Genomic DNA, 26,935 nt, shown 5'->3' with positions numbered 1-26,935 from the left:
GAATATCAAGAACGCCCACAACAAAACTCCAAATAATCCAATTGCTAAGTCTCTTCAGTCATGTTCGACTCTGTGTGACCCCATGGACTGCAGCCTACTAGGCTTCTCCGTCCAAGGGATCCTCCAGGCAAGAACAGTGGAGTGGGTTGCCATTTCCTTCTCCAATGCATGAAAGTGGAAATTGAAAGTGAAGTCACTCAGTCGTGTCCAACTCTTAGCAACCCCATGGACTGCAGTCTACCAGGCTCTTCCATCCATGGGATTTTCCAGGCAACAGTACTGGAGTGGGGTGCCATTGCCTTCTCCGATAATCCAATTAAAAATGGGCAAAAGACTTGAATAGATGTTTCTACAAAGATGAGTATTTTGCATATTTATTGAAATTCACTGGAAGGGCTGACGTTGAAGTTGCAATACTTTGGCCACCTGATGCAAAGAGCCAACTCATTAGAAAAGACTCTGATACTGGGAAAGACTGAAGGCAGAGGAGAAGTGGGGGTAGAGGATGAGATGGCTGGATGGCATCATCGACTCAAAGGACATGAATTTGAGCAAACTCAGGAAGATAATGGAGGACAGGGGAGCCTGGCATGCTTCAGTCCATGGGGTCACAAAGAGTCGGACAAGGCTTAGTGACTGAATAAGAACAACAACAAAGATGATATATCAATGGCCAATAAGCATATGAAAAGATGTTCAACATCACTAATCATCTGAGAAATGCATGTCAAAATCACAATGGGATTATCTCTTCACATCCAATAGAAGGGTTACTATCAAATAAACAAATTTTTAAAAAACAGAAATAACAAATGTTGGTAAGAATGTAGAGGAATTGGAACACTTGTATACTGTTGGTGGGCTTGTAAAATGGTGCAACAGCTACAGAAGACAGTATGGAGGGTTGCTCAAAAAAAGTAAAAATAGAGTATCGTACTATCATATGATCCAGCAGCCCCACTTTTAAGTGTATGGGTAAGTGTGGGTATACATATCTCCAGAAGAACTGAAAACTGGGGCTCAAATTTACACTCATGTTCCAAGCCGCAGAAGCAACCCAAACGTCCACTAGAGAAAGAGTGAATGGATAAGTAAAACGGGGTAAATACACACAATGGAGTATTAGCCTTAAAAAGGAAGGAAATCCTGTTACATGCCACAATATGGATGAACTTTGAGGATATCATGCTAAGTGAAACAAGTCAGCCACAAAAAGACAAATACTGTATGAGTCCACTTACAAGAGGTACTAAACTAGTAAAATTCATAGCAATAGAATCGTGGTTATCACCGGCCAGGGAAAGGGGAAAAGAAGAGTTGTTTAATGGATACAGAGTATCAGATCTGCAAGATTCAAAAGTTTTGGAGATGTGCTTCACAACAACTGAATGTAACCACTAGTTTAAAATTATGATGGTAATTTTTATGTCATATACTTTTTAAAAAATATTACAGTTTTTAAAAAGTAAGACACTCATCTGTTCAAAATGCTTTGTAGGTATTTAAAGAAAAAAAGATAAAGAAGACTGGAGAAAATATTTAAATACTCATGTGGAGGAAATCTATTATGAAGTTTTAAAAAGAGTTTTGGAAGCTAGCATATGAAGCCTAACTCCTTTTTTGTGTGTTTAGTAAAAATATAAAAAGAGGGTCATACACATTGGTGGTAGGCTGATAATGACCCCCAAAGATATTGGGCTGTAATCCCCGAAAACTATTAATGTTGTTTCATTTAGGAAAAGGGTCTCCACAGATGTGATTAAGAATTTTGAGATGGGAAGATCATCCTGGATCATCTGAGTCAGCCTGAATGCAACCACATGTATTCTTACAAGAGGGAGACTGATGAAAAGCTGACATATTCAGAGGAGACGGTGATGTGAAGACAGAGACGAGCAAGACTGTAAGAGGCTGGAGGGATGTGACACAAGCTAAGGGACACCGACAGCCGCCAGAAGTGGAAGAGGCGAGAGCCGGGCACGCCCCAGGGCCTCTGGAGGAACACGGCCGTGCCTCAGTATCAGCCTCCAGGAAGCCTCATCCTAAATTTTTCTAAAATTCTTACTGAAAGTGTTGATTTACAATGTTGTTAGTTTCAAGCATACAGCAAAGGGATTCAATTGTGTGTGTGTATACAAAAAATAGCAAGAAGAGATAAGAAAGCCTTCTTCAGCGATCAATGCAAAGAAATAGAGGAAAACAACAGAATGGGAAAGACTAGGGATCTCTTCAAGAAAATCAGAGATACCAAAGGAACATTTCATGCAAAGATGAGGACCTAACAGAAGCAGAAAATATTAAGAAGAGATGGCAAGAATACACAGAAGAACTGTACAAAAAAGATCTTCACGACCCAGATAAAAACGATGGTGTGATCACTGACCTAGAGCCAGACATCCTGGAATGTGAAGTCAAGTGGGCCTTAGAAAGCATCACTACGAACAAAGCTAGTGGAGGTGATGGAATTCCAGTTGAGCTATTCCAAATCCTGAAAGATGATGCTGTGAAAGTGCTGCACTCAATATGCCAGCAAAGTTGGAAAACTCAGCAGTGGCCACAGGACTGGGAAAGGTCAGTTTTCATTCCAATCCCAAAGAAAGGCAATGCCAAAGAATGCTCAAACTACCGCACAATTGCACTCATCTCACATGCTAGTAAAGTAATGCTCAAAATTATCCAAGCCAGGATTCAGCAATATGTGAACTGTGAACTTCCTGATGTTCAAGCTGGTTTTAGAAAAGGCAGAGGAACCAGAGATCAAATTGCCAACATCCGCTGAATCATCGAAAAGGCAAGAGAGTTCCAGAAAAACATCTATTTCTGCTTTATTGACTATGCCAAAGCCTTTGACTGTGTGGATCACAATAAACTGTGGAAAATTCTTCAAGAGACGGGAATACCAGACCACCTGATCTGCCTCTTAAGAAATCTGTATGCAGGTCAGGAAGCAACAGTTAGAACTGGACATGGAACAACAGACTGGTTCCAAATAGGAAAAGGAGTTCGTCAAGGCTGTCACCCTGTTTATTTAACTTCTATGCTGAGTACATCATGAGAAACGCTGGACTGGAAGAAACACAAGCTGGAATCAAGACTGCCGGGAGAAATATCAATAACCTCAGATATGCAGATGACACCACCCTTATGGCAGAAAGTGAAGAGGAACTCAAAAGCCTTTTGATGAAAGTGAAAGTGGAGAGTGAAAAAGTTGGCTTAAAGCTCAACATTCAGAAAACGAAGATCATGGCATCCCATCCCACCACTTCATGGGAAATAGATAGGGAAACAGTGGAAACAGTGGCAGACTATTTTTCTGGGCTCCAAAATCACTGCAGATGGTGACTGCAGCCATGAAATTAAAAGGCGCTTACTCCTTGGAAGGAAAGTTATGACCAACCTAGATAGCATATTCAAAAGCAGAGACATTGCTTTGCCAACAAAGGTTCGTCTAGTCAAGGCTATGGTTTTTCCTGTGGTCATGTATGGATGTGAGAGTTGGACTGTGAAGAAGGCTGAGCCCCGAAGAATTGATGCTTTTCAACTGTGGTGTTGGAGAAGACTCTTGAGAGTCCCTTGGACTGCAAGGAGATCCAACCAATCCATTCTGAAGGAGATCAGCCCTGGGATTTCTTTGGAAGGAATGATGCTAAAGCTGAAACTCCAGTACTTTGGCCACCTCATGCGAAGAGTTGACTCATTGGAAAAGACTCTGATGCTGGGAGGGATTGGGGGCAGGAGGAGAAGGGCTGGATGGCATCACTGACTCGATGGACGTGAGTCTGAGTGAACTCCAGGAGTTGGTGAGGGACAGGGAGGCCTGGTGTGCTGCGATTCATGGGGTTGCAAAGAGTCGGACACGACTGAGCGACTGATCTGATCTGATACAAAAAATATTTTTTTCCATTATAGGTTATTACAAGTATAGTTCCCTGTTGGTTATCTTTATGTATATATAGTACAGTGTATATTTTAACCCCAAACTCCTACTCACCCTAAATTTTAGACTCAACTCCAGAACTGTGAGAGAATAAATTATCATTGTTTTAAGCTGCCAAATTTGTGGTCATTTGTTTTGGTAGTCATAGAAAACTAATACATGTTTGAAAGCACATAAAAATTTTCTGGATGGATCCACAGAAAATTGTTAACAATGACTATTTTTAGAAGAATGTATATGGGACTAGCTAAAGAATTTTTACTTTTCATTTTAATACATAGCCTTGTCTTTTATTTTAATGAACAAGCTTCAATATTTTTTATCAAAATGTTTTTAAAAGCTCTAAAACTTTAAAATTCCAGCCTGGCACCTTGAAGCTGAATCTGTCTATACATATCCCATAAGCCTCACTTCCTCCCCTTAGTATTTTTTGGACATCGTATCTCCCTTGAAAGAGAGATCTGAATCTTATTGCCCCAGCATCTAGCAGAGTGCTTTGTCCTCTAACACATAATTCCTAAAACAGTACAATTTCATCAAATTATAGAACTCTTAAATATACAATAAATGTGTTCTGAGTTTATAAATAAAATTTTGCATGCGGAATGTATTTAAAATGTGAAAGGAAAACATGATATAATAGAATTCTAAAGCAAACCCTTTTTTGAAGTGAAAAATTATTAAGTAATAGATTTCAAAAATTTAGAAGATTTTTGTCACTGTTTTCTTAGTACCTACTAAGAATTTTGATTATGAAATCCATTAAAAGAAGGAAATTTTAATTTTAGATCATTCGTTTGGTAAAGTCATGGCAGGAGAGCAGTTGCTTGCAATGAATCTTATTGTAGAGTGCTCTAGTCAAAATTAAATTCAACCAAAACCGTCATGTTGGCTGCTGGAGTAAGATCTGAGTTCTAGCACTTGCTTTGTCACACACTAGCTGAGTCTCAGTTTTATCACCCATCATTACAGTACCATCTTCATGTGGTTCCTTATTTAATACACAGAGCATTCATTATGTGCCAGGCAGTATCCTAAGCACTTCACATACATTAACTGGTTTATTTCTCATAACTCTGAGATTGGCGTTATTATTCCATTTTACAGATGAGAAAACCTAGGCATAGAGGCTAAATAACTTGCTTCACGTGATTCAGCTAATTGTCACGGTGAACTGTTGAAGTGAAAATGAGATTTTGCCTTACATATGTTAAGAATATCTCCAAATACCTGTATTATTCCCCTGCCACATAAGTACACTCAGTATGTAGCTAAGTGCCTAATACAGAGTAGCGTGAGATCATAAGATGTTACTCTGTATTAGGCACTTAGCTACATACTGAGTACAGGAAGTGAAATACAGTAGCCCAGTGGCAATGTACTATGAGGGTGTAACAGAGGCAATTAATCTAGACTGGAGGGTCAGGGAAGGTCTCCTTGAGAAAGTGATATTTAGGCTGAGAACTAAAGGAAATTAATAGTGATTAGCCAGACCTAGCCACAATGACTAGATATAACAAGAGAATGTTTCAGGGACCTGGGTGAAAGCTGACAAGAGCTAGGCAAGATAAAGAAAGAATTGCAACTTCTGTGGCCAAAACAGAAGCTGGGCAAACTAAAAAGGGTCGGATCATACAAAGCCAGGGACTTTATGCAAGGAAGTAGTACTGTGTGTTAGTTGCTCAGTCATGTCCAACTCTTTGTGACTCCTTGGACTGTAGCCCTCCAGGCTTCTCTGTCCATGGAATTCTCCAGGCAAGAAGACTAGAGTAGGTAGCCATTCCCTTCTCCAGGGGATCTTCCCGACTCCAAGGATTGAATCCAGGTCCCCTGCACTGCAAGCAGATTCTTTACCATCTGAGCCACCAGGGAAGACCCATCATGGCAAACAGCAAGCACTCAAGAAACAGTAGCTATCTTTACTATATTATTATTATAAGCATCATCTCAGAGTCATTTAGAGATCTTAGACAGACTTCAGTTCAGTTCAGTTCAGTTGCTTAGTGGTGTCTGACTCTTTGCAACCCCATGGACTGCAGCACGCCAGGCCTCCCTGTCCATCACTAACTGCCTGAGCTTAATCAAACTCATGTCCATTGAGTCAGTGATGCCATCCAACCACCTCATCCTCTCATCATCCCCTTCTCCTCCCACCGTCATTCTTTCCCAGCATCAGGGTCTTTTCAAATGAGTCAGTTCTTCACATCAGTTGGCCAAAATATTGGAGTCTCAGCTTCAGATCAGTCCTTCCAATGAATATTTAGGACTGATTTCCTTTAGGATGGACTGGGTGGATCTCCTTGCAGTCCAAGGGACTCTCAAGTCTTCTCCAACACCACAGTTCAAAGGCATCAATTCTTCAGCACTCAGCTTTCTTTATAGCCCAACTCTCACATCCATACATGACTACCGGAAAAACCATAGCTTTGACTAGACAGACCTTTGTTGGCAATGTCTCTGCTTTTTAATATGCTGTCTTCAGACTTAATCAAACCTACACTTTAATCTTCTGGTTCAAGAAAGGCCTAAGTTAGCTTAGGGTTCTCGACCGAGTAAGGCAAGTCTCTGATTTAAAACAAGTCTGTTGGTTGTATAAGCAATCTATTCCTTCTTATCCTACAGAAAGCAGATTTACTGAAAGTTAAACAAGTAAAGCCTGGATAACTCAATCAGTAGAGCACCAGACTTTTGACTTCCCTGGTGGCTCATATGGTTAAAAAGAAAAAAAAAAAAAATCTGCCTGCAATGCAGGGGATCGGGGTTTGACCCCTGGGGGAGTAGGAAGATCTCTTGAAGAAGAGAATGGCTACCCAATCCAGTATTCTTGCCTGGAAAATTCCATAGACAGATGAACTTCACGAGTCACAAAGAGTCAGACATGACTTACTAACACTTTCACCTCTCAAACAAGTAAATGTCATTTTATATTACTCAGGAGACTATCCATATTTCACTTGGAGGAATTCCCCATATTAAATGTAGGGCAAAATAAGCAGGCAGTCCTCTAAAGCATAAGAAACTGTTTTCCTTTACTGCCTAGAGGTTTCTGATATGGGATTTGATCTTTACTCACAAATGAAGAACTCATGCTAGTTCAGGACTGGGGGTTTTCGTGAGGCTTTCTTTTTTTTTTTTTTTTAAAGGAATGTATCACATAAGAAAGGGCCAAAAGAAAAGTGTGGAATTACAGTATTGAAAAAGACACCTAAAACACAAGAATGAGAGACTTCATATAGCAAATGAATAAGGACATGAAATGATGAAAAACAAACACTGCAAATAAATACATAAAAGAAATAAAATAGCAAAATGAATTAGAGAATAAGATGTTCTAGATAGCCAAGTTTGCTAGAGGTTTGTCCCTGAAATACCGATTATTTTATATAACTTTTTTCCATGTAAAATAAATCTAAGAAAATACATAAGCTTCACACTCTTCTTAAACAAAATCGACTGATAATTATTTAAAATTTTCAGGATAATCCATTTGAGCAATCAATGTAGCAATACCCTCAAGATGTACTGCCGAAGAGTTATGAGGGAATCTTGTATCAAAATCAAGTGGTTCCAGTATGGCTGTTTTGAATTTTAATGTTCTGTAGCTTTCCTTCCTCAAACTTCCTGATCAAACTAACACTTCTAGTTAACTTGTAGCAGTACTATCTAATTTTAGCTCTTGATTTAAAGAAGCAAGCAGGGTGAAACTGTGCATAAAGAGCAGGATCTACTTGAAGGAAGTCAATAAAATTTAGAATGCAGAAGACTTTTTTGGTTTATTTCCTGGCAGTTAACTTTCAGATAAATAAAATGCATCTTTAAGTCTTACGATTGAAAAAAAGACAACTGATTAAACAAACATTTTCAAGACATACTTGAGACTATTCCACTTTTTTCCTCATCTTCATAGAAAGAATTTTAAGCTCATTTTAATTAATAACCTCTAAGAAATATAATCAAGATGGAGAAGGAAATGGCAACCGACCCCAGTATTCTTGTCTGGAAAATCCCACGGACAGAGGAACTCGGTGGGGTACAGTCTATTGGATCACAAAGAGTCGGACACGACTAAGCAACTAAAAAACAACAAGAAGAAATATAATCAAGATATTGAAGAAGTAAGTTTCTAATCTCTTAATAAAATAAAAATCACTTTTGAAAAGACAGAGGTCACCAAGGCTTATCTGAGATCATATTTATGCCAAAAATGTCTGACCATTCCAACAAAGTCAGAATTTATACTTTGCATCTCTGAACAAAGATCATATTCCAGGAATAAGCAACTGCTGTTACCAATTAAGTGAAAATAATGTTTTCTGTGGCACTTAAAAAGAGTTATGGAAGAAAAAAGAAAGAGCTCAGTAAAAAGCATATCACAAAGAGGACATTTGTTTGGGACATGAGTTTCCTTGGAAAGTTGGAGACCTGTATGAAATCATGTTTAGCTTAATACAGATAGAAATAAATAAAACAACTATATATGTGTGCATATGCATGAGTTAGTATACAAACATACCCAGCTCTGTTTACTGAGAGGACCTCGGAACAATGACACCAGAAATAAGCGCATCTAGATCTTGGTTTCTATCAATAAATATCACAGTCTCGTAGAAGGAACCAGGGCTGAGTCTACGGCTGGGATGGGGAAAATACTAGATCGGTCTGGAGCATCTTGCTCTCCCAGAAAAGTGCTCAGAATGAGCTAAAATAAATAACATAGAACCAGATTATAAAACAGATATTCATATTTATATAGATAACTGGTTAAATACAAAAATAAATGGGGGAGAACAGACAAATTTTTGTTACAAAATTCCAAACAATCTATGTAGATACTGTTCCACCCTCAGTAAGCAGAACTTATGCCCATCCATTTTGAGGATTGGCTAGACTCAGAGACTCACTTCCAAAGAATAGGTACAGAAAGGAAAAAATAGTAACTTTACTTCTCAACCTGGCAAACACTACCTTAACCAAGTGTTCAAGGTTGACATCATCAGTGATATCATATAGTCCCTTGATAAGAAATGATGGTGTTCTGTGACATTCTTTCCAAAAACACATAACCCTTGTCTGATAATGAGAAAAACACGGGACAAACGCGGAAGAAGAATATTCCACAAAATAACTGACTAGTACTCAAAACTGTCAAGACCGTGGAGACAAAGTAAGACTGAGAAACTGTCAAAGACCAAAGGAGACTAAGAGAGATGACAACTAAATGCAATAGGTTACCCAGGATTGGATCCTCAAACAGCAAGGCGATATGAATAGAAAACTACAGATATCCCAACAAAACCTGGAGTTCAGTTAAAAGTAATGCATCAATGTTGGTTTCTTCATTTTGACATATGTACCATGTAAGATATTAACAATAGAGGAGATTGGATAAGAGGTATACAGAATGCTATATCTTAGCAACTTTTCTGTAAATCTAAACTTATTACAAAATAAAAAAGTTTATTTTTTAAAGGTTTTGTCAAAAAAAAAAAAAGCCCGAAAAACAAAAAACCCTATCATTTACCTTCAAAAAAGTCATGTCTTGAAAAACAAAATTTTTAAAAAGTGAGATACCTCAGACCTACTAGAATGGCTAAAATTTTTTAAAAAACTGATGAAACTAAATGCTGACATGGATGTCAAGCAAAAAGAACTCCCGTTCATTGCTAGTGGAAACGCAAGATGGTATAGCCACTTTTGAAAAGTTTGGCAGTTTCTTACAAAGCTAAACATTGTCTTACCAAGCTAAACACTGTCTTACCCTATGGCCCAGCAATCACATTCGTAGGTATTTACACAGGAGAACTAAAAGTTTATATGCCACACACAAATATTTATAGCAGCTTTGTTCATAATTGTCAAAAACTAGAAGTGACCTAAATATCCTTCAATAGGTGAATGGATAAACTGTGGTACACACACAATGAAATCTTATTCAGTAATAAAAAGAAATGAACTACCAAGCCAAGAAAAAGCATGGGAGAACCTTAAATAGATACTCCTAAGTGAAAGAAGCCAGTCTGAAAAGGTTACGTAGTGTATGATTCCAATTATATTACATTCTGGAAGAGTCAAAACTATGGAGACAATGAAGAGATCAACGCTGCCAGAGGGTGGGGGAGGGAGAAAGGATGAATAGGTGAATTATAAGAGATTTTTAGGGCAATGAAACTATTCTCTACGATAGTATAATGGTGGATAAATAACATTATAAATGTCAAAACTTACAGAAGTTTACAACATAAAGAGTAAACTTTAATGCATGCTAATTTTAGAAAGTCATTTGGGAGACTGAGGAATCCCATAAAATGTGTGAAACCATCTCACTGAAGTGGGTGGGGAAAAAGAACTGACTTAAGCAACTTTGGAAATGAATGGACTTTAACACTGAAGGCAAAAGAAACTGGACGTAAGCACTGTATTAGTGTTGTTTAATCACTGAGTCATGTCCAACTCTTTTGCGACCCCATGGGCTGTAGCCTGTCAGGCTCCTCTGTCCATGGGATTTCCCAGACAAGAATACAGGGGTGGGCGGCCATCTCCTTCCCCAGGGGATCTTCCCAACCTACCCACCTCTCCTGCTTGGCAGGCGGATTCTTTACCACTGAGCCACCTGGGAAGCCCTGTACTTTTAGTTAATAGTTATTTTTTATGGGAGTATGGATTAAAAATTCAGATACTGCTACACATATCTACTGGAGCTGAATAGAACTCCTGTTTAATTTGGTATAGAAACAGATAGCAACATATAGGAATATCTATAGATGTCTATACACACCAGTTAGTATATATACCTATTAGTTCTGTTAGTTGAGAGTGCCTAAAAGAAATGACACCCAAGTAGCAATGAGAACATTTACTGCCCAGATCTTGGTTTTTATTACCATTCTCCAATAAAAGGTCCCAGGATATCTGGGAGAAATGACTAATTCTAGCACTGTGACAAGAAATATACAAGATGAGCTTACTGCATCTTGTAGTGTTCAGGTTCAGGTTCAGTCGCTCAGTCGTATCTGACCCTTTGCGACCCCATGAATCGCAGCACACCAGGCCTCCCTGTCCATCACCAACTCCCAGAGTTCACTCAGACTCACGTCCATCGAGTCACTGATGCCATCCAGCCATCTCATCCTCTGGCGTCCCCTTCTCCTCCTGCCCCCAATCCCTCCCAGCATCAGGGTCTTTTCCAATGAGTCAACTCTTCGCATGAGGTGGCCAAAGTACTGGAGTTTCAGCTTTAGCATCATTCCTTCCAAAGAAATCCCAGGGCTGATCTCCTTCAGAATGGACTGGTTGGATCTCCTTGCAGTCCAAGGGACTCTCAAGAGTCTTCTCCAACACCACGGCTCAAAAGCATCAATTCTACGGCGCTCAGCTCTCTTCACAGTCCAACTCTTGCATCTATAAATGACGACTGGAAAAACCATAGCCTTGACTAGACGGACCTTTGTTGGCAGAGTAATGTCTCTGCTTTTCAACATGCTATCTAGGTTGTAGTGTTGGGAACTGCTAAAAAAATTAATTAAAACACACATACACACACACACACACACAGATGTGGGAATGTTAAAGGGAATAAGAGCCAACTGAGAGAATACTAAATGGATAAAGCTGGAACAATTCGAGCAACAAAGTAAAGCAGTACTGGAATATAACTCAAAGTATAAAATACCCTTCAGTTTATACTGATATAAATCCTTGACTAAACTAATAAATGGGGAAAGAGGGACAAATTTTTCACGCAGAAGAAATTCAAATAAATTATCTAGCTATGCCGCCCCAAGGACAGGGAGCACAATCCCTCACTTCCTAAGTGGGCTGTACTTCCTTCCGAAGACCACAGTACAGAAAGAGGAAAAGAGTTAACTCTGTAGTGGAGAAACCAGACAAACACTACTTCATCCAGATGATAAAAGTCAATACCAACCGTCATAAATCATGTTGATAGTACCCTTTATATGATGGGATTAAAATGGCATTCTCTCTGTGATCTTCCTACCCAAAACACATAACCCCAGTCTAATTATAAGAAAAACATCAGATAAATTGCAACACATGAACATTCTACTAAACAATACCCCTAAAAACTTCTACATATTTTAAAGTTTTTAAAAACTAGGGGGAAACAGCGAGGTGGGGAAGCCAGATCTATCTTCTCTCTCAGTCAACACAAACATAAAACTATCATTTTTCCATGATTCTTAGTTGAAGACTTTCCAAATTAGTCTGCTAAGATATTGCTATATCCAAAGACACAGAAACACTGGTTAGTTGTACAGTTTATTACATGGAGAAAACTACTCCAGTTTTGGCCAACAAACATTTTCTGGCCACCTTATTTGTCCTAAGCACCGCTTGAAGCATTGAAATAACCTCACAGATTAAAAAAAAATAAATAAAAAAAAGCTCCTGTGCCCTGCTTTCATTTCTGTGAGGAAATCAGACAATATACAAGCAAACAATAAATGACCTATCATATAGCAATAAATGGTATACAGTTTAAAAAACAAAGTGAGGTAAATATGACCAAGAGGGCTACATTAATTGGAGCTTGGAAAATGCCTCTTTAAGGAGATGACATTTGAGTTGAGACCTGAGTGATGCCTATACACAAAGACAAGCTTGAGGCAGGGTAGAGCAGGTGGGAAGTTCCAGGCAGAGAGAACACACACAAAGGCCAAAAAGAGTAACTTTTAAGTATTCGAGATAAATCAAGTGGGCAAGGCAACCGCCCTGATAGAAACAAGGTAAGCAACATATCCTGAACTCTACAGGTACAAATATGCATTTAACAATAATTGAAATAAGGTTAAAAAAAATTCAAACCTCCAACACTGATCACCAGGAATTCACCAATCATTAGATCCACGTCTAAACTCTACGCCCCCATTTAGTGCTATCTCCCACTGTCACAACTGTCCATCTTTCATATGGTAAATATGCCATTTTGAACTGTTCTTCCACCTTCCCTCTAAAACCCACCATGCCTGTGGTTCACATTTTCTTATGTCTCTGATAGAAGTATTTAAGAAAAAAAGGCAAGAGGGAGAGTCTACCCAGAAAATGATCCCAAGTTATCCCTAACAGATCTCATTACGTCACACAGTACAACCAGAAGTTATGTGCAACGGCACTGAACAGACTAACTTGGGTTCAAATTGAGGTGCCATCAGTTGTATGATTTTGAGCAAGCTGCATAAGCTTTCAAGACTCAGTTTCCTCATCTGTAAAAGGTTGTGAGAATTAAAAAAGATAAAATGTGGCACCCAGTAGAATATTCAATAAATGTTAACTACTGCTGGGAGAAGTAGCTGAGCATTTACTTTGTTCAAGGACTAGAGCTGGCCAGAGGGATTATAGAAATGACAATTTGCTACAGCAAACTGTTTGAGAGATAAAATTGTCAAACTCCCTTAGGTCAGGGGCTTTGTCTTTTTCTGGTTCACCAGTGTATTCCCAGAATCTAGAACAATGTTTAACACACGGTAGGCATCAATATTTGTTGAATGAATGAATGAGACTCCATTAAGACAAAGGAGCATAAAGGAACTTGACTTTGCTCCAACATAAAGAAAAGTTTTCCTTCCCCATCAAGATTTTAAACAATAACCTAAGGCACTGTTAAATACATTTATTATTTTTCATTGCTTTCCCAAAACCTAAGACAGTGTTCATAATATTAGGGTACTCAAATTTATTGCCGTTAAAACTCTGCTGTTAAAATTAAGCTGTTGATCAAAAATTTTAAAGTAATAAATTATACAGTTTATTGTTAAGGAATATTTTTGCTTGCTGTTGCCTGAGTGAACAAACTTTAAAAACTTGTGTAAATTTTTTTCTCATGGGTTTACCCATTATGTTTAATTTATGTTGGCAAATATATATTGATTTCACCTTTCTTTATGTCATTTTATAAAAACATTACAGTTTATCCAGTCATTTAAGAAAAATCCAAATCTTTTACAATTTCTTAAGTTTCAAAGATTGTTACCTTCATTATCAGCTCTTTAGGTCAAAGAAGGACTTTTCAGGGTGATAAAAATGGAGAAAGGAGGAGTTCACCTCTCTCAAAATGAGTTTTCAGTTACTATAATTATGCATAAAATAAGACAGGGAGCATTTCTGGGCCAACACTTGAAGCCTTGAGTCCCATAAGAATTAAACTGGAGCCATGCATAAATTTGGGGCAAGTTCTACAAAAACCTCTTCTTCCTCTATTTTCGCTGAATGAAAAACTCATTGCTCAGATTCATCAACACGAGTGTATTTTCTAACACATAATAGCCGCTCTGGCCACACGATTTTCACCATTTTCTATTCCAGAAACAAAAACGGGCGCGTTTAAATCCGGCCTGACAATTACCACAATGGCAGGGTCGCTATCTCGACAGCCACAGTGGTTAAGAGCTTAACAAGTAAGAATCTAGTTTACCGAGATCTCACGTTAAAGTAGCAAGGCCTGATTAACCTACACTGCTGGCTATTGTATGGGTCCCCCAAAGCTTCAAAGCTGGAAATATACCTGAACTCTACTGACACCTTCTGAGAGAGAAAGCCAGGCGGAAGGGCGGAGCGATGCGATCCGAATCGTTTTAAATCGCAGCAAGCCGGCGGGGCCGCAGGTGCGCGGGCCGGGCACAGGTGCGCGGGCAGGCCCGGGGACTACTGTCCTTGTCACGCTCTGAGGCGACCAGGGCCCTTCACAACCACCACAGCCCACGGAGGTTCTCTCTCATTCATTCATTTGACAATTACGCGAGGGGCGCCGTAGCAGGGCCGGCTCGTAGGCTCCCCGGCCCCAGCACCCGAACACCCTGAGCCGCCAGACGCGGCCCTGCGCCGCACGCATCCCTCGGGCGCGGCAGCCCGTACCCCGCCGCGCCGCGCCCCGGTCACCCGGATCCCGGCTCCGGCCTCAGCCGCACCCGAGCGCCCACGCCCCCCCGCCCTCCCTGCCGCCCGTCCCCCGGCCTCCGCCCCGCTCCGCCGCCTCAGACCCGCCGGGTTTGTGGGGCGAGGAAGGCGCGCGTCCGCGGAAGACCCCGCACCCCGCGCCCGGGGTGAGGGGCCGCTCCTCGCGCGCGACTCGTGAACCTGAGGGGCCTAGGCGGGTGGGTCGGGCCCACAGTCCACTCACCTCCGCCGGGCCAGAACCGAGAGGTTGCTCTAAGCCGTTTGAAACCGCTTGGGCCGCCGCACACCCCGCAGTGTCCTCGTTGTTTATTGGTCCTGGGCGGACCGCCCATTGTCCTTCCATTGGTCCGTTTGAAAGAATTGTGGGCACGCGCCGCCCGCAGTCTTAAAGGGGCCGTGCGCAGCCGTGTTTCCCTTGGAGCCTGACTCTGCTTGGTCCTGTGGGGAGGTCACCGGGCGAGAAGCGAAAGATTGAGACTGTCCTGGAAGAAAGGTGTGTGAAGAGCTAGCTGTGCCTCCTGGGTGGTCAGCAGGTTTGCTTTACTTAATTGCAGGTATTTAAACTCCTGTCAGCCAGTCAGTTCAGTCGTTCAGTCTTGTCCGACTTTTTGCGACAACATGCCAGGCCTCCCTGTCCATCACCAATACCTGGAGCTTGTTCAAACTCAAATCCATCGGGTCGGTGATTCCATCCAACCATCTCATCCTCTGTCGTCCCTTCTCCTCCTGCCTTCAATCTGTCCCCAGCATCAGGGTCTTTAACAATGAATCAGTTCTTCGCATCAAGTGGACAAAGTATTGGAGATGCAGACAACACCTGGCAATTCTTTTTCCGAGTCATTTTATTCACAAATATTTATGTGCAGCAGAGTGAGTGCGGGAAACCAGAAAGGCAACTAACATACAGTGGAAGGAGAATGAATGGAGCCAGGACGATGGATCCTGGTCTTGGACCTGCTCTGAGTAAAGCACTTTTCTCAGTAAATCATGTGGAACTTAGTTTCCTTATCAGTGAACCGGGATAATGATGTTTCCCTGATAAATTTAGTGTGTTGAATTAATATAACTAATTGAGTGTCTAGAAACAGCCTTTGAACAGTAATGCATTCTTTAAAGACTTAATACTCTGGTTATTTGTAAAAATGAGAGACTTGGTTAATATGGTTCCTGAAATTCTTGTTTTGTCTCTACAGTCAGTGTTTCTATGAATAAGACCTGATCCTAAAGGAATTTGCAAACTACAGTTGTCAGAGGAATAAAACGTATAGAACTAGTCACTAAAATTCAAGCAATATGAGAACAATATAAAAGAAAAGCTGTAGATGTTTAGGGGAAGGGAGAAAATAGATGGAGAAAGATCTGTGAAGGGGATGTATTTTTAATCTGAGATTTAAACTGTATGTAGGCAAGAGGGTAAGAAATGGAGAAGGGATGAGTGAAAGTAATAAAACAATAGTTTTTGTTTTAATCTATCAAATTGGCAAAGATGAGAAAGTTTAACAACTTTTGGTTAGCTAAGAGTTAGAGAAATATACATTCATTTGCTCAAACTCATGTCCATTGATTAAAAAAAAAAAAAAAGAAATATACATTCAAAGTCACTTGTCAGTAAAAGTATAACTGGTACAAACTTTTAGGAGGCAAATTTAACAGTTATTAAAATGTAAAATGTATATAATCTCTGGCCAAATAATGCTACTGATGGGAATTTGTCATATAGATTTATGAATGTATGTAAAGAAAAATGTACAAATACATTCACTACACACTGATTTAGAAAACAAACACATCAACAAAAAAAACGCCTAAAAATTACATGTTCATTTATAGGGAACTTATATAAATAATGGTATATCCATTCAACAGAATACTATGCAACTGTTAAAAAGAATATGGTTAATCTATATGCGCCAGTTAGAAAAATGCACAAATTTTATTTAATTGTAAAAAAGGCAAGTTGCAGAAAAGCATACATATGGACTGATTTGGGGGTTTCCCCAGTGGCTCAGTGGTAAAGAATCTGCCTGCAATGCAGAAGCCACAGGAGACACAGGTTCAATCCCTTGGTTGAAAAGATCCCCCAGAGAAGGGCATGGCAATGCAGTCCAGTATTCTTGCTTGGAGAATCCCATGGACAGAGGAGCCTGACAGGCTATAGTCCCTCGGGTTGCGAAATAGTCAGACGTGACTGAAGTGACTTGGCACATGGAATAATTTTATTATATATGGTTATAATTGTATGTGTATATGTGTGTCTGCCTGGAAATGATTAAAACAATACTGGAATTTCAAAAAAGGGGATTGGGACTCATCAGGGAGGGAAATGAATTTTTTACCACTGACATGTTAAAAAAGTTTTTTTTAATAGAAGGAGAAGGGAGAATGTCTAGTAGTGGGAAAAGTATGGGCACAGAGACAAGAAAGTACATTTTATATTGGGGGTTGAACCTGTGGGCTGATTTTAGAAGTGGGTTCATATTAGGAAGTTAGTGGGACACAAGAGTAACTGAGAAAGGAACACTTTTTGGAGGGTCTTGAATATTAGGGTAAGGAATTTGTACTTTATTAAAGTAGGCAGTGAAGAGCTACTGAAGATTTCTGAGCAAGGGAGTGACAAAATCAGAATTGCACTTTGGAAAACTAACTAGCTTGATTGTCTAATTCTAAAATGGTTAGAGTTGAGAGCCCAGTTACGAGTCTGATATGAGCAATGGAAATGATGAGAAAAGATCCAAGAAAGGGGGAAAGTTTTGGCAACAGACTAAGTTAGGAATAAAGGTGAGGGTGGGACCCATTTAGAGAGATGAGTCAGTGTGGCCAGGATTGGAGCCTAGGGAATGGGAGGCAATGGTTGCCCAAATGGAAGTAGAAAGTCAGGAGAAGCCAGTCTCAAAGGTTAGACAAGATGTTTTGTTTCAGACCTGTTTACTTTTACATAGCAATGAGACATGCAAACAGAATCGCGTAAGTAGGCCTAGGGAGTCCAGGACGAGAGTTGTGAGAAGAGACTGGACTCAAGTGATACAGATTTAAGAATCACCTCCATGGAGTGAAAAGATGAAATTGTGGATGAGACCACAGAGTGAGAGAGTGGCCAGAATGAAACGATGAGCGATGCGGACAGATCCACAGGCAGAGGGGGCGGGGAGGAGCCGATCTGAGCAAAATGTCACCCTAATCTTTGAGAAACAGGCTAGCAGTATAGAGAAATAGTCTTCTTCAATCATTGATCATTGACATGTTTACTTTATTTAAATATTATCAGAAATAAATTGAAGATTACATGTAAGGAGAGAGTGATGGTAACCTGGAATTTGGTGAATTAACAATGTGCAGAGTCTAGATCCCAGAGATTTAGACTTTAGAACAAGATGGCAAAATCCCTTTTTGTCTTACTTGGTTTAGGTGCAACCCCACTAGAAGGTGGGCATTAAATGTCTGATTTATTCATTCATTCAGCAAATATTTTTTGAGCACCTAGTATGTGCAGGGACTGTTCTAGGCATTTGAGATTATCCATAAATAAAATATATCCCCCCCCCAAAAAAACCCTCCTCTTATGGTGTTCACATTATAATGAGGAAACATAAACAATCAACACTTAAGAAATTGTGTAGTATGTTATTGACAATATGTGCAATGGGAAAATAGAATGAAACAAGGTAGAAGGAATTGGGAAGTGCAGTTGGAAAGACTATAATTTTATGAAGGGTGGTCAGAGTTTCATTGAGATCACATCTGAGCAAACGCTTGAAAAAGGCAAAGCAGTTCGCCATGAGTATATCTAGAGGAAGAAAGTGCTAGCCAGAGGGAACAGCTATGCAAAGACCCTAAGTTGGGTGCATACCTGGCAGGTTTGAGAAAGAGCAGAGTATTTGGCAACAGGAAGGTAGTAGCAGCTGCGGTTCTACTGATAATAGAGAGAAGGGAATGGCAGATTCTGTAGAGCCTTGTAGAAACCTAATATAGTACTTTGCCCATAGTAGATGCTCAGTGTTTAGCAAGTCCAGAATTATCATCAAATGGCATTTATTTATGTATTTATTAGACTTATGTGCACCTACTTCATTCCTGGGATCTCTCAATAGTTCTACACATGGAAGTTAATAATGAAACCCTTGTGGACATTAGATATCTAAGTGAAGACTGTATTATTGCAACCGGAAGCAGGAAACAAATGCCAAACATGGTGGCTGCTGAGTAATTGTGCCGAGCATTTCTGGAAAGTCTGCAAGGGTTAGGACAGTGCTCATTCCATCACAATCACAAGCCATTTTGGTGGAAACATCCCTACCATGGGACATGGATCCATCCAGCCTAAAAGGAGCAGCTTCAGTGATTAACTTCAGCTCTCAGTCCAGGTACTCCCTGCATTATTCCCTGGAGACAGCAGTGGCGACATTAACACAGATCTTATATGGCTGTGGGTTTTAATGCCTTGACTGGCCTCCAAGACGGCAAAGCCTATCCCAGCTTGCACTTGGTTGCATTTAATAGGTGCTGGTTGAATGAAGGGATGAACAGCTTTTTTTTTCTCTTATAGTCCATTTCTCCTTAGGCCCCAAAATGCAGGCTGTCCAAGAACTTTGACCACAGAAGCATCAGCTCCACCAAAGAGGAAATATGCAGAAAGGAGAGATTATGGACTTCTCTAGCAGTCTGTCAGCAGGCTTTTAAGGGCTGAAGGAAAAACCACTGAGAAGGGCAGGATAAGTGAAAGTTCTTGGCTCTTTGTGTCTTGTAAAATGAAATAAGCAGATTGGATAGCCTTGGGGCTAACTTCAGCCTTGGGTTTAAATGCAGACCCTTAATTAGGCTGTCTGGATCTGTTTTAACATCACATCAGGGTGTCTAAAGTTGTGACGTGGAGCCTTGACAGGAAATAAAATTCTGTCCTCTATGCAGAGCTCTACTTAGCCTCTGTCACCTGGTTAATGGGAGAATGAGCTGGAGAGGAAAAAAGTGGGTGAGTGAGGGAATATTTCAAAACAAAGGCTGCCTGAAATATCCCCCAGCACATATCCTACTAGCTGGATCAGTTGAGTCATCTTCAAATATGAAGAAAAGATATGGACTGTTTCTTAGCCACAAAAAGGGTTCAACCACATTTCTTTTATCATTATATCCATTAGTAGAAATGACTAAAGGTACCCTTGAATGTCTGGAGAAGGCAATGGCACCCCACTCCAGTACTCTTGCCTGGAAAATCCCATGGATGGAGGAGCCTAGTAGGCTGCAGTCCAGGGGGTCGCTAAGAGTCAGACATGACTGAGTGACTTCACTTTCACTTTTCACTTTCATGCATTGGAGAGGAAATGGCAGCCCACTCCAGTGTTCTTGCCTGGAGAATCCCAGGGACGGGGGAGCCTGGTGGGCTGCCGTCTATGGGGTCGCACAGAGTTGGACACGACTGAAGTGACTTAGCAGCACCCTTGAATGTCAGTGCATTATGCTTAGAACCTCCTATACCCTCAGCTCTTGTAGATGCTCTTTCCTGGTTCCTAGGCACCACTGACTGTTTTCTTCTGGCCTAGGTTTGATGAAAGCTTCAGTTCATGCCTTGGAGACCTTTTATGGTTTACAGAGATCTGTTCATCTTATTCTGCTTTATTGACTCTGCCAAAGCCTTGACTGTGTGGATCACAATAAACTGTGGAAAATTCTGAAAGAGATGGGAATACCAGACCACCTGACCTGTCTCTTGAGAAACCTGTATGCAGCTCAGGAAGCAACAATTAAAACTGGACATGGAACAACAGACTGGTTCCAAATAGGAAAAGGAGTATGTCAAGGATGTATATCGTCACCGTGCTTACTTATATGCAGAGTACATCATGAGAAACGCTGGGCTGGAAGAAGCACAAGCTGGAATCAAGATTGCTGGGAGAAATGTCAATAACCTTAGATATGCAGATGACACCACCCTTATGGCAGAAAGTGAAGAACTAAAGAGCCTCTTGATGAAAGTGAAAGAGGAGAGTGAAAAAGTTGGCTTAAAGCTCAACATTCAGAAAACTAAGATCATGGTATCCGGTCCCATCACTTCATGGCAAATAGATGGGGAAACAGTGGAAACAGTGACAGACTTTATTTTGGGGGACTCCAAAATCACTGCAAATGGTGACTGCAGCCATGAAATTAAAAGACGCTTACTCCTTGGAAGGAAAGTTATGACCAACCTAGACAGCATATTCAAAAGCAGAGACGTTACTTTGCCAACAAAGGTCCATCTAGTCAAGGCTATAGTTTTTCCAGTAGTCATGTATGGATGTGAGAGTTGGACTATAAAGAAAGCTGAGCACTGAAGAATTGATGCTTTTCAACTGTGGTGTTGGAGAAGGCTCTTGAGAGTCCCTTGAACTGCAAGGAGATCCAACCAGTCCATCCTAAAGGAGATCAGTCCTGGGTGTTCATTGGAAGGACTGATGTTGAAGCTGAAACTCCAATACTTTAGCCACCTCATGCGAAGAGCTGACTCATTTGAAAAGACCCTGATGCTGGGAAAGATTGAGGGCAGGAGGAGAAGGGGACGACAGAGGATGAGATGGCTGGATGACATCACCGACTCAATGGACATGAGTTTGGGTAAACTCCGGGAGTTGGTGATGGACAGGGAGGCCTGGTGTGCTGCGGTTCATGGGGTCACAAAGAGTCGGATACGACTGAGCAACTGAACTGAACTGATTCATCTTAGGTTGCACAGTTTGCTCAAATAATATAGAAAGAAAGGCAGTGACTGTATTTTGAACATAACTATTAGTAGTTTGCAAAAATGTGTCCAGTTTGTTAGAATTTGACTCATTATCTCCCTACTTAGCAGTTCTAGATTTTATATCCAGAAAACCAGACAAGGAATTCTCAAGTCTTGTTTCATCCCTAAGATTTCCTGGAAGGAACATAAATACAAGTCTCGGGCCAGAAAGGACCTCAGCAATCACCTGGTTCAACCTTTTCATTTTACTGATGAGGAAGCTAAGAGTGAGCATACATGAAAATAGGGTGCTAGTCCCTGACGCTGTTACAGAATTCTCACTTGCCACTGGTCAAATTCTTGTCAAGAACTGGGCCATCAGGCCAACCCTGTTCCCCTCTGCCACCTCCTGCTGAGACAGCAGGACAATCACAGGTTAGCAAAATGCATCCACCAAATTTTCTTCTTCCAGAAACACTTCCAGTTTTCCAGGCAAATGGTGTGTGTTCAATGCATTCATTTTTTTCTCCCTATTTGAAAGGTTCTTCCTGGCTCTAGTGGTCACTGTTCATAGCCTTGGCCTGTAATTCTGAGGCTCTGGAAGGGGGCACTTACTACAGGTATATACGCTTGTGCACTAGACTGGATTTCATTTCTTCAAATGTCCTCCTTTCCTGTCTGTCCAAAACAGAATGGTGGATGGTTGTCCTTGAGCTATTCTACTTGTTTTTGTTCTAGCACACCAATCCCTCAGTAGAGTTAGAAGAAATACACATGACAGTTTATACTCAGATCTCATCACTTATATACAAAAAGATTCAGTCCTTCTTGCTTCCTTTTTCTTCTTTGAGGGGTGGGGTGGTGTTGGTGGACTCTGACCTCTGTGATAGTCTTTTTTGGTAACGCTTGGGCAGTGTCCAGCCCCTCGCAGATGAATGAATGAATGAATGAATGGGAACAATATTCTAGAAATGGTTTGTGGCTTAGAAAATCAACTGTTGATCCCTGACATCAAATTGTGTATCTGACATTAAGACTTGCATGATTCCCAATCTTCACTGAAAGGTATTATGTCCAGAGGCTGAAATGGGATCCCCAATGCCTTGTTCTAGCCTTGAGATGTAATGGATGGGCTATGAATAGACAGGTTCTTAAAAACAAAAGGAATTGTAGTTCATTTGACCCATTCTCAGAGTAACTGTGAAACACAACTAAGATCAAACAGAGCTAGTGGTAGACCTGGGACCAGAATCAACCCTTCTTGTCCCCATCCCCGTGCTTTTCTTTTAAGACATCAGTCTTCAGTGACCATCCCTGCAAGGCAAAGTCAAGTTCTGTGACACCAAAGTCCTCATAGACCTAGAACAGAAATAGAATGTATGTCATGGCCGTACATGCCATGACGCTTCCTTTTGGTGCCCAAAGAAGACTCCACTAACCATCATGACACTTTTTTCCACTGTGTCTGGACAGAACCTCGGGCAGCCATGACCAACCAGAGTTGGCACTCAGAATGAAACCTACCAGCCACCCTGCTCTAGAGGACATGAGGATTTCAGAAGCCAATGAACTCTGGTCTTAACCTGTCTTCTCAAGATGAGCTGAAGCTCCAGCCAGGAACCTCCCACCCTTTATCGCTCTTCATATCCCCCAAAGGGCTTAGTGGTGATGTCTGAAAGCAGGTCTCCACAGCATGTTTCAGACAGAGCAGGTGCAGTTACTAGTCATGACTCCAAGCCAGGCAAGGTGATTAAGAAAAGCTAAATTTATATTAAATTATCATGAAGTCCTAAAATACTGAACATAGTGGTTAAATAACTCCAGAAAGTCCAATCTCTCCAGTGAGTAACGTTAAAACCATTACACGTGAGCGTGGGAGAATCACTTCCGTTAGTTCAGGACAGAGAGATTTTGCTTTTTACATAGTAAATCAGTGCTCAAATAGATATTTCTTCAAATATGTCCTTTCTACATTCTGAACAGCCCAAGTGCAATAAGATCCTTCCCCCTTTCCACATGAGAAGATACCGTTTGGCTACTTTCTCTCCGCATCCCCAAGCCGCGAACCCGAGGACGCAAAGTGCTCCTTCTTCTACTGCCCCGTCAAATGTGAAATGCCCCCCTTTCCTCCCAGGAGGGGGACCGACCTTTTCCTGTTTTGTGTTCTGGGAAATCCTGCTTGGCCTGGCCTGGCTGTCCTTTGAGGGTCCAGACCTGAGGCTGGCTACTGAGAGCAGGGCTAACAGCCTGGCACCTGTCTCAAGCGATCTTAGAACCGACAGGAAAGGGTTAGCTCTGGTCTTCCCTTTTCACTCACATGTTTGGCGGCTGATTTCTCAATGCCAGGAACCCCAGGACATGCTTCAAATTTGGAAACACCCTCAAGGCACCCCCATCCATCCTCAGCTCCTGTTGTGGCTTCTCATCCCTGGGTCAAAGAAGTCTGGGTGTGCCCTGGGCTGAAAGGGCCTCCTCATTGTTTCTCTCTACTTTTCTATTCCTTGCCCCCCACAGACACACACACTTCGCATCTTTATTTAGGCCTCTTCACCACAGGTGCCCACAAGGCTAGATCAGAATAAGCACATTAGGCACCGAAAAACAAACAAACCCAGAAGAGCTAAGTAGAAGTTTAGGACAATAAGAAGTCTCAATTCCCCCAACATTTGTGTGACACACATGCCTTTTCTGTGAATAAGCATGAAGCCAGTGATGGCATTTCAGCATGGAATGGGAGTCACCTAGCTGGGAGGACTCGGAGTGGGTACTTCACCACCCCCAGCTGCAGGCTCTCTGTCCACTCGCTTAGATCCCTGAGCACCTGAGAGAACGCAGGAGGCTCAGCCTCATGGACACTTCACTTTAGGCCCTGGGGGCCTCGAGTCTCTGACCTGATCACTCTTCCCAGCCATTTGTTGAACTTTACGGCTCTCCTTTGAGAAGTTGCTCCAGGATCTCTGTGCTCAGAATCCCAGAGAATGAGGAGGGAAGAGAGTGGCAGGACATTAAAAGTTCAGGAGATGTGCTATGTTTGGCCTAAGAAGCACTTCTCAGACATGGCAGAGACCCTGTGCTGAGGGCCGCCACACTTACTCAAGCCACCGGCTCACAGCCTGGAGGCAGCAGGAGGGGATTCGTATTAGCCAGCAGCCCTGTGGTAGGGACCCCACCCCAGTCATCTGAAGGTAGAAAAGGCTCCAGGCATTCTGGCAGGAGGAAGAACAGCTTGAGCCAGACCCAGATAGATCTTTTCAATGCCTGCAGCTGGAAAAACAACAACTCTCAGGGCATGAATCATATCCACTGCCCGCAATGGACAGGACACCCGGCCCAATCACCCTTGAAATCTTATTCATGTTGCCAGCGCCCTCGAGGCTGGAGGTTCCCCAGATGCCCATGCCAGCTGGGCTGACTCCTCCTCCTCTCAGCCTCTATCCTTCATCTCTCTCTCTGTACATGACCCCAGCCCCAGGCTCCAGCCCCCAGTCAGCAAGTTCTCCAGAGAAGCGGTCAGGCCAGCTCTGATGAGGGGAGTGCCGTCTTGGGTGGTCAGCTCTGGCGGGGCAGGCACTGAGGGTACCAGGGGAGGGAGGTGGAGCTCTGTAATGACGAGGAATCGTTACCAGGCCTGGTTTCGGGGCGGCGGGGTGGGATTGGGGGCGATCAGGATGGAGTGCAGGAGGTGAGGTTCATGGTACAGTCCAGGTCTAAATTCTGAGGACGCCCCATCATTTCTGGTGCACAGGTAGGTAAGAACTCGGGTGGAAACAGCTCGCGCAGAGGGCTCGGGGAGCAGTTAACGGGGTGGGAGGAGGAGGAGCAGGGCCAGCACAGAGAAAAGGGGCCTGCCGTGTAAGCGAGCACGAGGACCGGGAGTCCACCAAGGAGAAGGAAGAGGCAGGGAGGGGAATGCGGGCGTTTAGACCTGGCTCTCCGAGGAGAGCTTGCGTTCGTGTCTCCAGCCTGTGTCGGGCAGGGAGCCCCGTCTTTCGGGAGTGGCTGCGGTATGGACGCTGCTGCACTCGGACTGCTCTTCCTGCAACAGCTGCTCCGTCTCCATGTCGTCCAGGGAGCCAGAGCTGGCCTGGATGGACACGGTGTCTGTCTTCATGCACACGTGATCCCGAAGAAGGCCCCCCCGGGAGCTGCGCAGTTGCTTGAGGTCATCCCACTCGGCATCGTCACCAGACAGGAGGCAGATGCCCTCGACAATCTTGACCTTCTCCTTGGTGTAGTTATGGTCAGGTCCACCCTGGGGTGGAGAGCGGAGAGACAGGGTCAGTTGATCAGCTCTCTCTGAAGTGGGTGGATGGAGTAGGAGTGGGTGCGAAGAGTGCAAAGATCTCACAGACAAACGGGGAAGTTTAGTCAGAGCCAATGTATAAGGCTGAGCCTAAAAGGAAAGGAGCAGCTTTGATGATCATTACCATTTATCATACTGGGAGGCGGGAGAACCGTGGCTTCTGGCCTTGCGTGAGCCACGCACTGGCTGCGTCACCTGGAGCGAATCACTGAACATCTCTCAAACTCAGGCTCACCTCTTTAGAGCAACAGTACCCATACCTCATAACCTATGGCTGTGAGCGTCAAAAGAGGTGATCCATGAAATGCAATTAGTAGGGACCTAACACATAAAATCTAACACATGAACATGCACTAAGTCGTGTTAGCTATTGCCACATCGCTAATGTGGTTTATTAATGGGACAGCATGCTAAGATACTGGTCAGAAGCAATTGAGGGAAGCAGTTAAATGTTCACTTATCCAAGATTTTAAACCACTTTTGTGCTATTTTATTCTTTTTCTTGTTTTTATTATTTTTTATACATTTTAAATTAAATTTACTTATTTTAATTAGAGGCTAATTTACAATATTGGATTTATTCTTTTTCTTGTTTTTAAAGTAGAGTTGATTTACAATTTTGTGTTAGTTTCTGGTGTACAGCAAAGTGATTCAGTTAAAATTCTTTTTCAGATTCTTTTCCACTATAGTTTATTACAAGATATTGAACATAGCTCCATGTTCACTTTAGTCTTAATTCTCTCCTTTCTAATATTCTTAAGAAAAGTTCAGAAGGTAAGGCAGAAAGACTCTAGAAAACCTTCTCATTTGGGTTCTAAGTGTCAATCCACTGGGGACCTGTAACCTACAAGCTTTTGTGTGAGGTTATTCTGACTCTGCTCCCATGAGCCTTGGGGCCATTCTCAAGCAACCAGGGATCCTTCCAAGGAAGCCTTAAGTTCTGCTCAGGCTTCTCCCTTTTTGGATTCCTCAAAGGATAGCCTTACTCCTGGTTTCTGGGGGATACCAACCAACATGCCGCCACTGCCAAGAGAAAAATGGGCCATGGCTTGGCTTCTGTCCCTGGGATAGTGTTCCTGCCAAGAGCCCTGCA

The 26,935-nt window shown here is 42.0% G+C and overlaps 2 protein-coding genes across 6 annotated transcripts in view; both read right to left on the bottom strand.

Moving 5' to 3' along the window:
- Positions 1–15,145, bottom strand: part of CKAP5 (cytoskeleton associated protein 5) — a 112,256-nt gene extending 97,111 nt beyond the window's left edge. The window contains exon 1 of one of the 2 annotated variants that reach the window (XM_070383421.1): positions 15,072–15,145. The gene's annotated coding sequence lies outside the window, so the exon portion shown is untranslated. The remainder of the gene's footprint in view (positions 1–15,071) is intronic. The other variant, XM_070383420.1, reaches the window with a different exon arrangement.
- Positions 15,146–23,286: 8,141 nt separating this feature from the next.
- LRP4 (LDL receptor related protein 4) overlaps positions 23,287–26,935 on the bottom strand; it is a 53,496-nt gene continuing 49,847 nt past the window's right edge. For 2 of the 4 annotated variants that reach the window (XM_070383415.1, XM_070383416.1), the window contains exon 38: positions 23,287–25,791. In XM_070383415.1, coding sequence (XP_070239516.1) covers positions 25,459–25,791 — 333 coding nt within the window. In that variant the 3' untranslated portion in view covers positions 23,287–25,458. The remainder of the gene's footprint in view (positions 25,792–26,935) is intronic. The other 2 variants (XM_070383417.1, XM_070383418.1) reach the window with 1 other exon arrangement.

Source organism: Bos mutus, chromosome 15 (assembly GCF_027580195.1).
Source record: "Bos mutus isolate GX-2022 chromosome 15, NWIPB_WYAK_1.1, whole genome shotgun sequence".
NCBI lineage: Eukaryota > Metazoa > Chordata > Mammalia > Artiodactyla > Bovidae > Bos > Bos mutus.
This window is presented reverse-complemented; position numbering and strand designations above follow the sequence as displayed.